General features: G+C 37.9%; 1 protein-coding gene across 1 annotated transcript in view; it reads right to left on the bottom strand.

Annotated features, from left to right (window-relative positions):
* Positions 1–5,161: 5,161 nt before the first annotated feature.
* Positions 5,162–17,450, bottom strand: part of LOC107670830 (baculoviral IAP repeat-containing protein 6-like) — a 104,332-nt gene continuing 92,043 nt past the window's right edge. Inside the window, exons 68-74 of the mRNA XM_016463599.1 lie at positions 16,038–16,148; positions 14,678–14,895; positions 13,314–13,475; positions 12,885–12,962; positions 12,108–12,296; positions 6,465–6,599; positions 5,162–6,377 (exon numbers count right to left, since the gene is read on the bottom strand). Of these exons, the coding sequence (XP_016319085.1) occupies positions 6,198–6,377; positions 6,465–6,599; positions 12,108–12,296; positions 12,885–12,962; positions 13,314–13,475; positions 14,678–14,895; positions 16,038–16,148 (1,073 nt within the window). The 3' untranslated portion in view covers positions 5,162–6,197. The remainder of the gene's footprint in view (positions 6,378–6,464; positions 6,600–12,107; positions 12,297–12,884; positions 12,963–13,313; positions 13,476–14,677; positions 14,896–16,037; positions 16,149–17,450) is intronic.

Below are 17,450 nucleotides of genomic sequence, written 5' to 3'. Positions count from 1 at the left end.
AACACTTTTTCACACCACTGTGTATATATATATATATATATATATATATACACAAAACATTAAATTGCTTATTTTATTTCTTTATTAAACACTGCATTACTGGCATTATTACAACACTGGCTCTGTCTTTAAATAAAAAGTCTATCAGTATTGCTGCAACAAACTCTTCATACTGCAGTTCATGGTGCTGTTGTAAATGGGAGAAGATGTTTAAGATGCGTACATTTGTGAATGCAAAATATTTTAGCAAAATTTATTTTTTATTCAGAAGTACTCACATGACTGTGTAACATTTACAGATAAGGACACAATCTGATGCAAGTTATGTGCTCACATTAACAATTTACTGTGAAATGTTTAATTATATTCAACAAAACATGAAATGGCAAAATAATGGTAAGAGGCTATACCATTTTCAGAAACCCCTGTGTGATTCATCACAATTATATTTTATTTATATTTTACAATCTGTCTTCCTTTTTCTGTTGTAAATTATGCTTTAAGTTTATATGGTACGTTTTATGTCATTTACTTTTATTGTGATATTGTGTATGATGTTGTTTTGTGTCTATGTGCCATGTGGTAACACTTTACATTTCTTTTTTTTTCTATACATTTTTATGGCTTTTTTCTTTAATTCTACGTGTCCTATTTTTTCTGTTTTATTATGAATGGTTATAAATAACTTTTAAAAGCACAAAACAGATTTTCATTGTATAGTGTGCTAACTGCTAAGCCAGTAAAAGTTAATTGACTTGGTCTACAGTTAAAGGCAACATGAAATGATTTGAACTACACCATGTCCACTGAGGAAAAACTAGAAAACTAGGTAAAAACATCAGCAGTGTCTCATATCACTCATAATAAAGGTCAGCGGTGAGGAGCTCCTTCGTATTAACTTGCGGAGAGTTGTGTAGCGTTTACAGCTCCTGGAGACTATCGGTGACTAAGCCTCATATTAAACACAAGAGAAAACAGCACTGAAATGATTCAACAGCCTCATGAAAGCACAGTATGCATGGGTAACTTTCACAGCCTATTATTTTTGGAGAACAGAGGACGTGGCTCTTTCTTTCTGCCTACATCTCCCTTTTTCCCTCCCAATTTGCATGATTTAAATCTTAAGCACTGTGTGGATTTCTACACCAGCGATCGATGGGCTCAGACCTCCGAGTAGCTGCTGGAGTCATGAAAAAGTATGCAAAAGGACGTCTTTAGTCCCTCACAGTGATTTATCTTGGTGGCCACCGGAGTCTAATTTACCGAACTGTCAACCGCACACCGGCTCTCAAATGATTTTAGCCATTTTTCAAGGTCTTGAATCTGCGATTTCGACTGTTGCGGCTTGTTTGGGGAACAAAGGGAAGCGTGTCAACGGTCCGACACAACAGAGGCAACACCTGCAGGGCACAAAGAGCCGTACTCCAACACAAACACAGCACCCTAGGGAGGAGAGGAGGGAAATAGCTTCTAACGGACAGAAAGATAAAGGCAGAGAGAAGATCTCTCGGTAGAAAAAGACTGAAAGGAAACATCCGTGCAGTCTCTAGAAAAAAATATATGCAGCATTGTTTATTGATCCCCTTATAAAAGGTTATACAAAATTTCTCTCTCTCAGCTATTCCATCAGATCTGAGGCTTTTATTTTACTCTTTCTCTTTTTTTTTAATGGTGTTTGCTAAGGCAAGCATCACTATTAAAGTTGCACATATTTATGGTTAGGGAAATGAACAAACCCCTAATCCTATGGGTTAAACTTTGTAATGCAAGTTCCTGTTTGTGTTAGAAATGTGAATAATACCTCAAACCAATGCAGCTTATATAGGTGTGCTGATACTTTAATAAGCAATTGGGCTTTTTGCCTGATGGACGATAAAACATCGAACATACTGAAGGAGGGGCCCAAGCCATATCAAAAAATAAGAATCATGGGACTCTTTTAACTTGGGCCAGTAAGTATGCTGTCTAGCATGTCCCAAGGTTTTTTCTCCATTCTGTCACCGATGGAGTTTTGGTTCCTTGCCGCTGTCGCCTCTGGCTTGCTTAGTTGGGGACACTTCATTTCCAGCGATATCGTTGACTTGATTGCAAATGATTGCAAAGATACTATTTAAACTGAACTGAGCTGGATGTTGACATCACTGAATTCAATGATGAACTGTCTTTAACTGAAAAATGAGTGTTTACTATTGTCATTTTGCATTATTTGCACACTGTTTTCCTAATTAATGCTGTTCAGTTGCTTTGACACAATCTGTATTGTTAAAAGCGCTATATAAATAAAGGTGACTTGACTTGACTTGACTAGCAACACTCTGGCAACCGAACGAAACCCCCATAGCATCCAACCAGGGGCCAGTTGCACAATGTTAAGACCGTGTCTTAAGAGCTACTTTGACTAACTAGCAGTTAACCAAGGGGTAATCAGTCTTACTTTTCAGATTCAAATTAGACCAATATACCATTTTACGTAACTGAATTCAAAAAGTTATGACCAGTCTTTAAGAAAAAATTGGATGACAAACTTATAAGACTAGCCTAAGTAGTTTAACCAACTGGCCACAAAACACCCTAAAAACACCATAGCAACACTCTAGAAAATAAATAACAATGCTCTAGAAATGCCATAGCAATGCCTTATAGCAACCACTTAGAACATCCTAGAAATTCCATATCAGTGCCCTAGCAATAAACCAGACCATACTAGATATCCCACGGAAACACCCTAGCAACCCCCAGAGCAACCTAGTACACCTAGTAACCTAATACATGGGGCACCTTTTTTGAGCAATGTTGCTTGGGCACTTTCCCATTGAGAATGGGTAACAAATTTCTGTCTGTATGCTTTAGATCAGTCGTGGGCCCTGTGTCTCACCTGGTTGCCCGCTGACGGCAACATTGCTCAAAAAGTTGCCCTGTGAATCATCAGCCTTAGAAATGCCCTGGCAAGGGCCTGTCAACCAGCCAGGCAGACCATACTAGATATTCCATAGAAGCACCCTAGCAACAACCTAGACCACCTAAGAAAACCCATAGCAACGCACAGCAAAACCTTAACAACCACTCAGAACAACCTAGAAAACTCACAGCAACAATTGCCAACTACTTACAACATCACTATGAGTGTGACTTTTGCATTTTCTACAAAACTACACCACAATATTACAAAAGAAATCAAATAAATGACCAAAGAAAAGATCCTTTTTTTAAGCATAAAAATGACGTAAAAATAAAAAGTCTTTATTCTTTAAATTCATAGAATCCTTAGGCTTTGAAATGTCTTCTCACTGGTCTTTTTTAACTCACAATACTTTTTATTACCATACTAGTCTAAAATAAAATCAATGTTTGATAGACCTCCATGATTTGGTTTTTATACAGCATCTGCCATGAATTTTCAATAAAAAACATTTTTCTTTCTCTACACAGCTGAGAACACATTGAACAACTCTTTCAGCCTTGTCTTTTTGGTTACGGTTACATCAAAATGTAAACAAATCCAGGTACTCAACACTTGCACAACAGTAAAAAAAAAGTTTCATTCTGAATGAAATCTCAGTAAAGGGCAATTATTTATTTATTATTTACTATTAGTTATAGGCCTACCTGTTTTACCTTATACATAGTTCACTGTGCTTTAGCGACATTATTCTCGTCAATATTAATGTTCATTTGAATCTTTAAATTCAGCTAACACCCAAATACATGCTGTAAAGCCCTTCTCACATACAGTGCATGGCAATGACACAAATAAACACACATACTATCAGCCCACAACACAAAGGAACACACACACACACACACACACACACACACACACACACACTAACAGTTAACGTGCAGGGAACACGCACGCTAAAGGACAAACCTAATTAGAGAAAATGTCACAGAGCCGTTATATTACCAGTGAACTCGCACACTAAACACAGAAACAGGACACTGTGCTAGTTTAAAAGATGGATAACAGCCCTGAGAACAACAGCTCTGTTTTAGCTATACATTTTGACCATCAAATCTTCAATGCAGGCTGCAGGAAAATGCTGAAGCGCGGCTGTGCGTTCCACGTCCTCGTGATAAATCAGAAGAGAGGGGACAGATACAGCCCCTCTGCTCACGTACGGCTCCCAGAAAAACATCATGACCTTGCAATTACAGCCAACTGGGGAGGATCCATCTAACATCTCTGAGCGTGAACACGTGTGCGAATACACGCTCATGTCACGGCACCACTGCTCAGCTCACTGGATCACAGTCACGTTCTGGGTTTAAATACACTCGATCAATAATGGATGGGCTCCTACGCTCACACACCTTCATTCCTTTGTGTTTCTCAGTGGGATTCCTACATATCTGCCACTCTGAAGGCGAGAACCGCTCAGAGATTGATCAATATCTCTTCTAAATTGCTTTGATTTAGACCAACAGGACCAGCATGCATCGCTGTTTTGTTTTGTTTTTCTTACTAAAGCTTGAGAGAGATCCAAACTACATAGGTTTTATGAAAAATTGAAGATGGTTCCTTTTCAGATTATCTCTCAAGACCAAAATGTGATGCCAGTCTGAAAAGTGATTTCGTTTTCTTTCATTCTAAAACGGAACTAAATACCAATGGATCTAATTTGCAGTAGTTCTGAAATCTCTTCACTTTATTGGCACATGACTTTTCTTCAAATAGGGCCTGAAATTTCGAACCTTTTCCCCTGGTAATTCAATAAATAGCCTACATTTAAACCCTGAACAAAAACAGATATATAATAGCATATAAAGTAGGTAAAAGTATCTGAAATCTAAACGATAGATCAAATAAAAAAATCAAATGGAAAATGAAAATTTAGACTAAATGTAATTGAAAGGGTTCAACTGATGTTACTTCATGCCTGTGTCACCTGACCCTTCAGAAATCATTCTAATATGCTGATTTGGTGCTCAAGAAATAGATCTTATTATTCTTATATGTTGACAATTTTGTACTGCTTAATATTTCTGGAAATCATGACATGTTTATTTCAGGACTATTTGATAAATAGAAAAACATGAACATCACTGAATTAGAAATCTTTTGAAACATTATAAATGCATTTACTGTCACTTTTGATTTATTTAATGCATACTTGCTGAATGAAAGAATTAATAATAAAAAAAATCTTTGACCCCGATTTTTTTTGTAATGGTAGTGTACATTTTACATTCAAGCAAAACTTTGGGGCAACTAAATATTTCCATATTGATGGAATGTGCCATGTGCATTGTATGCATACATCCAATGTTTCATTCATCTCATCACTTAGCACATTTTAGGATTTTTTACTCCTGTAACTGATTTGAAAACTGATCATCACTCATTCTGTCATAATTAAGAAAAAGTGAGAAGATAAACCCTACATACGCACACACACTCACCACGATCTGCCATCTACAAACCCACATTAATTAGTATTTCCAAGCAAAGTAAAACAGGTTGCATTTATTAAACTTGCACTTAAAAGCAGAGAGGGCAAAAATAAAACGTGCTATTGATCAGCCTGAACAAGAGCATCCAGTCATCAGAGCACTTCTGAACGTCCGTTTCAGGCTTTATTATTGAAGTGTACACAAATCAGTAGAAACCAAAAGCACTGTCAGAGGGTCACCAGAGGATCGGGGCAACTCAAGAGTGTGTATGGGCACATGTTTGTTACGTTCTTCTTTTAAATAGTTCGCTTAAAGAATGACCAGTATATTCTCACTTACAAACTGCCCTTGCACTAAGAGTCCAAAATAAAAGAAAAAAATTAACAAAAAAAAGAGAGAAATTAACATTTGGTAAACATTCTCCACTAAAGGCAGTTCCCTTATATATACTGTGATTTCATCTTTCATTTTGTTTTACATAAACAAGTTTAATAACATATCAATCAGTGGTTATTTAACAATTTGGGAAAATAAAGAAAAAAAAGCACAAAAAAACTTTATACTCTTTTACAAGTAAATAAAAAGATTTGTTTTCTTCAGGGCGCAGCATAGAGTTCAGCGGTTCGTCTTGTGTGTTGGTGGGTGTAAGCAGGTTTTGACTGTCCTCTCTTTTTATGCTATTACATAATTAGATTCTTACATACAAATATTGACAAAAAGATGGCTTAATCACCAAAGCCATCCAGTCTTTTTTCAATATCAATGGATAGTCAAAGGCGGTGGGCGGGGCTTCGGGGGAGAGAGGATCATAGCTGGCCGTCGCTACAGTGGGCGTCTGGGCTGTCCGCCTGCTTCTCCACATCCTGACTGGGCAGCTCTTTCACCATGAGCGAGGTGCTTTTCTCGGAAAACTCATCCCCGTCCGGCTCCAGGCCTTCAGGACAGGGAAGCTTCAGCAACTCTTCTCTGAGCTGAGCCGTGTGCCTCTGCAAAAACACACATGGAATCGCTTTCAAAGACACACCAAACGGCACAATTTCCAGTTGTATGACAGTGAACACATGGTGTTGTACCTTCAGTGCAGCTGCGTGATGAGACATGGTTCGGCCGACTCTCTTATCGCTGCTGTACTGCTGAATATCACAGATCCAGCCCTCGCACTGGGCCATGATCTCCGCTCGCTTCAGATAGAAGTGCCGATGGATCACCTACACACACACACACACACACACAGTTAGTGCACAAAACACACGCTCTGTGTTCTTGGAAATGCAATTGTGTATCAGTTTCTGCAGAGCCCATAAATCAACTGCAAACCTCATATCCTATTTTAGTAGCACTAGAAAACAATCTGCTGATCTTCGGATTGAGATTCCAGTGACCTATTTGATTCATAAAGACCAGATGACCGATCGCACCATACAGATAATCAGCAGTCATTGCCTGTCTTTGCATGTTAATATGAATAAACTAAGTGACCTTTTCGGTAACAAAGACCATAGGCAGGAAAGAGAAGAACTCAAAGCTCACACAAACACACACTTCCTAGTAGTACTCCGACTCTGTCCGAAGGTGAGAGCTGAATCACTTGTTCATTCTGGATTTGGATCAGTCTCCCAGATATTCTCTCTCTCCATCTCAATGTGTTTTCCAAACACGTCATACAGTGTACTAAACGGCAGATGTGACGAGTTGGCAATAGCAGTCATACCACCCAGAATAGTTTCTCCAGATTCTTCTGTGCGCTTAATACAGTAAATTTTTTGAAATGGACAAAAACTGCAAAATACAACCTGACATGTTTTTTTAAATGGTAGGCTAGTTTGACTATATGGCCATAGGCCACAGATTTGGGAAAGCTTTACTTCTGAACTGCTTTAAGTCATTACATGGCAATAAAGTCTTAAGAGATTTAAAAAAGTTTGAGGATAAAGTCGCAATATTACAAGAATCCATGTTTCCGTGAATCTGAGAATTCATGTTTTGCACAAAAGGATGTTTTGATAAAGCAATGTTTTAATAAAAAATGTTTAATAAGAGAACAAGTAGGTCATGTTTTGCGAATGAAGTTCTAATGCTACAATAATACATTTGCAATGTTCGCTGAACAACGTCAATGTTACGGGAATAAATTCATAATGTTTTGAGAATATGTAATATTTTTTACAATAACTGATGTTCTGTTTGTTTATTCTTAAAACATTAGGACACTGAAATTTTGTAAATAATTTGAAAATTAACTAAATTTGTAAAAAAAACAAAAACCAACTACTATACAGTTACAAAATGTAATTTTCTTAACAACAGCTGCCATTTGGGGAAAACAACAACAACAGATTAAGCACCAACTAAATAAATGCAGAATCCTCTTGAAGCTCTAGTGGGAAAACACTCTTACAAACAGCTTCTGGAAAATCCACCTGTTGTGTCTTCACTAACACACAAAATCTCTCTCAGGATTAAGATGCACTTTAGCCTGCTTGTAAAAGCGAGACGCTGCACGGCTCAAACTTCTGCGGGGAAAAGACCGAGCGCAGACGAGAGGGATTCAGGAATGAGTGCGTGTGATCGATGGTCTTGTCAGTGTTGCCATGGAAACCCCGGCGGCCACTACACATCAATCGCTGGCTCAGAGCTCAACCTCACCGGCCTTATATCTCTCTCTTTTGCTGTCTCGCTTCATCCATCCTTCATAAATCTATCTTTCTCTCAAACATACAAAGGTCACCAGCCACCAGACATGTGACTGTTACAGCCTCTCCCATTACGCCACATTTGCTTCATATTCATTCAGTTCCCAAAGGAACATCTGCAATGATATTGGAAAGCCAGAGAGAGGTAGAGAGAAATGGAAAAGGGTTAGCAACAGAAATGCCATTTAAAAGAAAATGAACATGAGCACAGCTACCAAGTAAGGTTGTTGTGCAGAAGCAAGTGTGTGTGTGTGTTTCCTCTCTCTTCTGACGTCAACAGCCCACCATTTATTACCCTGCGTGACTGACTGTGTGTGTGTGTGTGTGTGTGTGTGTGTGTGAGAGAGAGCGAGAGAGAGCTACTTTTCCTTCTGTTTATTAAATCACATGTGTGAACCTGTGTGGATGTACTACACTCAAAAATATAAAAATATAAATGTAATGGTGGATGAAGCAAGAGAAATGTTGATTTTTACTTAAATATCAGTTGACAAAAAAATCCAAATCAAAATAATTATATATATATAGGGGTGTAACGGTACACGTATTCGTACTGAAAATTGTCGGTACGGGACTTTCGGTTTGGTACACATGTGTACCGAACAAATACAGCATTGATTTAACCACTGCATGAGTGGAACTTCATTAGAAACTTCCAGTTATATTGTTACCTTTGATAAGAAACAAATTCTCATCTTTAAAATTGTCCACTTTTTGTTTCAGTAAATTCAAACAATAAATGCCATTTTGGCGCTCTTTGATGAGGCACGACAGATCGCTGTATAAACGCCTCGGTTCAAACGGCAGCACGGAGCGCGAGTGAGCGTGATCATCCCTTCCTCTTTACTACTAGTTTTAACACAAAATAAACATGAATGAACACCTCATGCCTCATGTAATCGCTCAATCAATGTTTTAACCGCGGAAACACATCAATAAAACAGCTCGTAAACAAAATGTCACGTAGCATTTCATTTACCTCAGGCAAGTTATCAGTGTCCACAGAATGTTAGTTTGCCAGAGAAATGAAGTGAATATATATATATATATTAGGGCTGGTAAGCGATTAAAAATTGTAATGTAATTAATTACATGATGTTGCGAATTAATCTAATTAAGCGCAAATAAATCGCACATCAAATTTGGCAGCGAAATTACTCCCAAAAGATCATTTAAAGTCATTGATGTGTAAAGAATCAAACAGACATTACAAAAAGTAGCTTCAGCAAGAAATATTTGTTTGATTCAACATAAAATTTATTTCATATACATTAACAACATTTTTGGGTGGGTGAACTATACCTTTAATCATTTTTATTATTATTATTACTATCAAGTCAGGTCAAGTCACCTTTATTTATATAGCGCTTTTAACAATACATATTGTGTCAAAGCAGCTTTACAGTATTAAATAGGAAAATATTTATATGGAAATAGGAAATTATTTCTTTAATGAAATGATACTCTAAATAAGAAACTAAAACTGCCAGTAGGTGGTGGTAAATGTCTTAATGATTAAGTCAGAGTCATTTCATTTATTTGATTCGTTCACATGGCTGATTCATTCAGGAGTGAAGTAAATGGTTCTCTTTATGAATGGTCCATTGAATCATTAGGCTTGTTCGACTTGAAGCGGATCATCACCATCAGACCGATCGGTGTATGACATCAAAGTACCACGAGAGCGATTAGAGAGCAGACGACTTTTGCATGCTTTTGAATCGCTCTCGTGGTACTTTGATGTCATACACCGATCGGTCTGTGCAGCGCCGCTTCAAATCCAACGAGCCTAGTGGTTCACCCGATTTGTTTCAAAACGTAGATTAAGAAATGAAATGTTGCTCAGAGACAAACAGTTCTGCTTTGTCTTTATATTTTTGTTGGAAAAATTGAACAAAACAGACAACATTGTGTCTAAAATACAATATTAACTTCTTAGTTATTGAACTGTTGTATAAGATCAGTATCACAGTTGCACTCTTGTGATATTGCACTTATTGCTCTTGTGATATTGCTAAAATATATGATGTAAATATGAGACAAAAACTCACTATATCATGAACTTTAGGGACATTCTAACTACGTTCTCTAGGCTCCATCACACAGTGAGTTGCTGCCCTGCATCATATTTGTCATCAATCAACTGTATGAAATGTCAGATGACCCACGTAGGTCTGGGGCGGGGCAAGTGTGTTAAATGCGTTAAAAATGAACGCGTTATTTTTCACCGTAATTAATTAATCTAATTGACACGTTAAATGGACAACCCTAATATATATAAATAAATGATCAAAATTAATAAAAAATTGTACAATTTATATTTTCATTTAACTAAAAAAAACAAGCAAACTAAAATTAACATTTTTGTGCTACAAATTTGTGCCTGCCTGCAACATGCTAATGGAAAACTCTAAACTATTGGAATCAACTGTGAGTGGAGTCTCTTCTGTAAGGATGCTGACTATGTAGGGAGCAGGCAGCTGAACTAGTTTTGGCACAGCCCCCAAAGGTGTTCATGTGTGAGGCTGTTTAAGATTCTGCTGCACTTGTGTCTGACAAAACCAACTTCCACCTCCTGTAGATGACGTCACAGGTCTCTCCTACAGCAGCTGAAAGCCAATGTCTGAGGGGACGAGAGAGAGTCTACACACAGCGTCCACACGTCATTTTATACATCCTTGACTCCTTGCATGTTCATTTGGACTAGTTTCATTATATATCCAGCAAATAATACTAGAATTCTGCATAATTATGCGGATTCCGTCTGCGTCAATACATAATTCATCAGTGAGTATGAGTCCCGTACGAGCTGGTCGATGCTTGGCCTAGCTCGGTTCTGCCCAAACAAGAGCCCTTTATCCCTGTGAACAATGCTCAGGTTGCCATGGCAACAGCCTGTTTAGTGTCCACTGTGGGATACAGAGGTAATGTACCAGCCTCATAACTGCCTGAGGTGGCGAGGCAGTCGTTAGGCATTACATCAAACTCATGAATACCAGCTGAAATGCCCATACTAGACCTAAGATGACATGAAGCGACGATGCCAGTGTGACGCCAGGTGGTCTGATCTGGTTTCTTCTAAATTAAAAGCTCCTGAAGTCTGAGAGTCTTCAGAGATTATATGAGGTGAACACTCACAAATACACACACATGACCCAGAGTTTAATGCATGTTTTTGGTTTGATTGTGGAATTGCGAGTAAGTTTGGTAATTAGATGAATGCACATATTTAGATAATTTCAGCGCATTCATGATTCATATGCCTTGTTCAATGACTCGATATCTTCACTCATTTATATTCCGATTCAGGCCGCCCATCCTCCTCCTCTCTCTCTTTTCACAGAGTGTATGGATGATTGTTATCTGTTGGCGGGGGCCATATCAAGGACAAAAGGAAATCAAAAACAAAGAGGGGAGAAGATGAGGGGGTGGAGAGGAACATTATCTATCTGAAAGTGATAAAAAAAAAAAAAGCGCATGCAAAATAGGACAACTTAGAATGTGCTGCTAACACAGAGAACAAAAATCGCCACAGGGGCATTAATATATAAAATTAATAATATTTATAAATATATATACTGGCTTTCAAAAGTTTGGGATCAGTAAAAATGTCTCTGAAAAAAATTGTAGAAAGAACTCTGTAGAAATGCCTAGTGTTAGTCTTTTATGCTCACCGAGGCTATATTTATTTGATCAAAAATACAGTAAAAACAGCAATATTTTGAAATAAATTTCAATTTAAAATAAATGTTAATATTTTTTAGAATATAGTTTATTTCTGTGAAGGCAAAGCTGAATTTTCCTTTAGAAATCATTTTAATATGCTGATTTGATGCTCAAGAAATATTCCTTATAATTACCATTATTACTAGTTGAGCTGCCTAGTATTTTTATTCAGATTTTATTTTCTTCTCCAAATACTTTTTGGGGTCACTGCATATATGTGAACTCATGAACCTTTGACACCTGAAACTTTTCATGAGTCAATAAGAGTCTGTGTGTTTGTGACGGATGATATCTAACCTCTTTAAAGCAGGGTGAAGGGTTGCGGATCTGTTCTAGCATGGCCCACTTGACAGTGGCCTGCCGGATGTTTCCGTCGTACTCTCTGGAGCTCTGCGTTCCACTTGGTGTGCCCCGAGAACGCTCGTAACCTGGTTCATTGAAGTATGGCTCGGCCACCAGGATCAGAGACTGGATTGACACCAGCACCTAAAACACAAATACATACACGTTTTAGAATGCCTAGGAGGAATGACACGGGGATCAAGTGGAAGAGGGGAAGAGCACACCGGCTCTCACTGACCACAGCACTACTGTCCCTGTGCCTGATTTCCATTTATTGATCGGCTGGACACTAACTGAAGCACTAATCAATGGAGACATTTCTATGAACTGCTGGCAGCAGTACATGAGCACGAGTTTGAGGAGAGAGAGGAGCAGAGCCTGATCAGATCAATATTACAGGGGGAAACAGCTCCCCTACCTATTATTCAGAGAGGTATGATGAAGAGAGGGAGGAAAAGGGGTTGAGATAATTACTGTAGGGAAAACAGGATGAGAATGTTGTAAATGCTCAACGGTCGATGTGCAGGTGACGATGATATGACTAAATATTCTCTGAAAGTGATGAAATGAGACTAGGTCTTTTCTGGCAATCCACTTCTTTCGGATAAACCGGAAAGAATCCGCATTTGTGCAATTGGTATCAGAAGCGAAATCCTTCCTGCCTAATGAGTGTGAGAAGGATAGAGGATTATACAAGAAAGAGAAACTACAAACGGATTGGATTTGGCTCACCTGTAGAAAGCTAGAAGTATGAGGGTTCCATTTCTCCTCAGGACGCCCGTGCCAGGTGTTCAGGATACTTAAACACACCTGGTTGTTACAGAATGGATGAGAGACAGTACGAAGAGATCAGGATATAGAGAAACAAAAAAAACATAGAACAATTAAACTAAACAACAATACGTCATATGAATACATAAATAAAATAACATAAAAAAGGGTTATTTTTTATAACTTATTTTATTTTTAATAATATTTTTATTGTATTTTTTTATTGTATGTGTATATATATATTAAATGTTTTTTTAAATAATACAATAAAAATATTTGTAAAAATACCCCTTTTTTGAATTGAATAATAAAAAAACAAAAACAAAACAGTATAGGTCCAAACATTTCCTGAATAATTTCCCCAAAACGAAAACAGGAAGTGACATTAACCTTGCCATCATTGTAGAGGTTTGGATTGAAGCGGACGCTGTGGCCACCGGTGGTCTCCAGATTAACCAGAGGAGGGGAGTTTGGGTAATCTTGAGGAAAGTAGACGTCAAATTCGAAACAGCCATTGGCATACGGTGTGTCTGCGGGCCCTGTTATCAACACCTGAGACAAAAACCAAGAAAACATTGTCTTGAACAGCACCGTAATGATTGTGTATGTCTAAACCAGGTCTATAGAGGAAGTTTTACTGATACAGGCAAAGAGATGCATCCCGCTTCCCACAGAAGGAGTGAGAGAGGAAGATTGGAGGACTGTAATGCCATCCAGTGAATCTCTCTCCACTGCAGGCGGCAGAGCTGCACTCAGGCGTTAAGACTGTTTTGACATGACCATTCAAATGCAACACTAAACACACACACAAAGCTGTGCTCACACACTCTGTGTAGGTTAAATCAGGAAAGCTCAGTTTACTATTAATGTCCATTAAGATTGTATGAAGTGTGGAGGAAGATAAAAAGGCCTGGACCGCTGTTAAGGGTCAGTGTAAGCAGACGGAGCAGTGAGTGACCAGTCTGACTGGGGCTCTGCCTGTGGTCTAGCCTGCCCAAGACATAAAGCTCAAGCCAGACACACTGACATTTACACACTCAGAGAGGAGCCCGGGTCAAAAGCACATCTGAAATGTCATTAGGAAGAGTGTGTGCACTCATGTGTGTGTGTTAGAGACCACAAGACAGCAAGACAAGCAAGTGACTCCTGGGATTCACTGTGGTTGTTTTGTCATGCAGCAGAGATCGAAAGATTTATGTTGACCCACAGTAAACAGCAAGGCTTGAGACAGTCATGGTCTGCTTTCATATTCAGCACTGAGATATCAGATTCTTGTTGACTGATTCATTTAATTAGTCAATTCACATTATTTGATTCTGTAATAAAAAATTTAATTAACACATTTAATAAATGAATACATTTAAGTTGTTTCAATTGCCACTCTAGTACAAAAAATATTTTCTATTTTTTAAAAATGTAATGCAATTAATCATGCTCATCCATCTATATTTTGCATTTATTTTTGCGTCACAATTCCACTTTAGAGTTTTAGTGATTTACAAAGGCTCTGTGAATCAGTTTAAGCGAATCATTAGAAAGAATCGGTTTAAAAGCAAGATTTGTTTACAAACTAGATTTATCTAATAATGTAGTTCATTGCAGGCATATTATGATACATTATTATGGTAAATTTGTGTTCTTACCCCAATTTAAGATGCTTATGCGGCTTAAATTAATCTCTGCTTTACGAACAATCAATAAGCTCTTATAAATATAAGAGTTTTAGTTGAGGGGTCAGAGGTATCAAATCATACCTTCATGATATCGAGACGTTCTTCATCACAGCGGACAAACACGCTGGAGGATGAGGAGAGAGGGAGGGAGGTGGAGAGTGTGACGGCCTCCTGTGCTAATCGTCGAGCACGAGCGGCACTGTTGGCGTCACTGGCATTCTTCACCTGAGACAGGTAATGGTAGTTCACCTTAAACACCAGCTTAGAGTCCTCATCCTCGCACACCATCTCAAACGTGTCTGTAGAACAGAAGACACACAGACAGTTAGGTTTTAGCAGCCACAATGAAATATAAACATTAGACTCACTTAAAAATAAACATTTAATCATATTTCCTCCAGAAAAAGCCATACTGTGTATTCTGAAGGATCTGTTCTGTGTAGGCTAGTGCAAACATGTTTACAGTCATGTCAGTTGAGATTACCTCATTCGTCTGAGGTCGGGCTAAATAATTTTTGGCAGAACAAAACTCTTGTCATCAATCAGAGCAAAGACAGATGAGAAACGACAACCAGACAAGCTATTCTTCCAGCAAGATAACACAATCTTCCCCATTGCAGTTCATTGTGCTCCTTCAAATTTTTGGTGCACTTAAAGAAAACAAAATCAGCTGAAAGGAAAAGCAGCAATTTCTATCCATTCATTCAACTATGTATGCGGCACAAAAGCAAAAAAAAAAAGAAAAGAGAATAGGTTTAGACCAGGGTTTCCAAAACTGGGGTTCGCAATCCCCTGGGGGTTCATGAGTTAATCAAAAGCTAATAATAATTTAAATAATATAAATGCAAATTTAGAATAAATATTACTAAAATTTGAATTTATTTTAGAATATTTTAGGTTTCCCTGTATAAAAGAAAAAACAAAGGTGAATTCTTGGTTTAGAAAAACCAATGGAAAGTACTGAATGCACCAATACTAAAGTAAAAATGAGATCATTCTGGCCAGTGATTAAGTAGATTTTCACATTATGGCCAAAAACCAACAAACGGCTGATATAAAACTATTAGTTATTAATACTATTAACTATTATTAACAGTGTTACTAAATTATTATTACTGTTTTAAAGGATAATTTAAGAGAGACAAAGGCAATCTAAATAAAAACAGAGGAAATTAGCATGTACAACTGCATATATTCAATATCGGCCGATACCGATAAATAAACAGATCTAATATCGGTTGGTAACCAATGTATTATACATCCCTAAAATGTTCAAAATTTTGTGAAATATATTGTTTAAAATATTAAATAAAATGTTTAAAGTCATTGAACTTGAGTGTAAAATGTAATTTTAATAATTAAATTATAGAATATTCTCTCTTATCCAGTAAAAACCTTAAATGGGTCAAACACTAGCAGAGATATGTAGTTCAGGACTCACCAAACTGTAGTTTTTTCATGGCAGCTGTATATTTCTCCTCCACTGAGCGCAAGATGGACAGCGGTTTGGGCCTTGCTGTTGCCTTCTTAGAACTTTCAGCCATCTTCCTCTCTAAAAAAAGCAGAAGACAGAAACCTTCAAGAGTGTGTGCATGTGTGTTTCACAGTAGCCTGAGGGTGTGTTTGAGTAGGTCACATCTTCCATCCTCTCATCCCTGAAAAACCAACACATCCCTACGAGACGCAAAAGTAACCTGAATGCCTATATGTAGCGCTGCTATCAGTAAACAAAACATACAGCTAAGAAAGAGCTCAAACGGCGCATTTTTGTGACTTGATAATTAAAGACTCCCTTTGAGATGTGTTTGACTGCAAATTTGTTACTTTGATAAATGAGGCGAAGCGCAAATAGTCGTCTTGTTACACTGCATTTCTGTTCTCTCAATTAAGATTGTTATCGAGAGAGCGTCAGACTAATGACAACGACACCAGCAGACCGTCACCACTCCAGTGAGACATATTAGACCTGCGGACGGAGCCCGTTAGAGCTACAACAAAATTAAACTCCCTATATTTAGGAGCTTTATGGCATTTCCGGCCATTCTGGACTGGTTGCAGACACATGTCCCTCCCTGCACACCCATGCTCCATGTCAGCCAATCAAATTACCTTTGTGCTTAACAGGGCTGATAACGGCTACGCTTTGGATACGAGCCACATAAAACCCCACCGACATCGATAGCTCCATTTACTCTCGCCTCGTCACATTAGCGCACGATATTGAACTACAGGACACCACTTTTGACCAATCAGACACCCTGACTGAGCTGTCTCTGGCACTTTTTAAGAAAAGACGGAGTACTAATTAAGCAGTTAAACGGGGTGGTAAGTGTAATGTCTTACTGCTCTTATCATATGGATTTTCCTTATGGATAGTGACAGCTGCATCGTTCAGCTTCACCACATTTAACGCCCCTTTCATTCACTCATCACAGCGAGAATGAGAGCATGAGATACCCAAGGGAGGGTGATGGTTATTATATGTGACCCTGGACCACAAAACCAGTCTTAAGTCGCTGGGGTATATTTGTAGCGATAGCCAAAAATACATTGTATGGGTCACAATTAGTGATTTTCCTTTTATGTCAAAAATCATTAGGATATTAAGTAAAGATCATGTTCCATGAAAATATTTTGTAAATTTCCTACTGTAAATATATTAAAACGTAATTTTTGATTAGTAATATGCATTGCTAAGAACTTCATTTGGACAACTTTAAAGGCAAACACTCACTTAGCTTTGGTCTAGAGGACCGCAGAAGGACATATTTGTAAATGTTAAAGGGGTCATATGATGCGATTACAATTTTTCCTTTCTCTTTGGAGTGTAACAAGCTCTTGTTGCATAAAGATG

The sequence above is a fragment of the Sinocyclocheilus anshuiensis genome, unplaced genomic scaffold, assembly GCF_001515605.1.
Source record: "Sinocyclocheilus anshuiensis isolate Anshui unplaced genomic scaffold, SAMN03320099.WGS_v1.1 scaffold784, whole genome shotgun sequence".
NCBI lineage: Eukaryota > Metazoa > Chordata > Actinopteri > Cypriniformes > Cyprinidae > Sinocyclocheilus > Sinocyclocheilus anshuiensis.
Note: the sequence above shows the minus strand (reverse complement) of the source record. Positions and strands in the feature narration are given on the sequence as shown.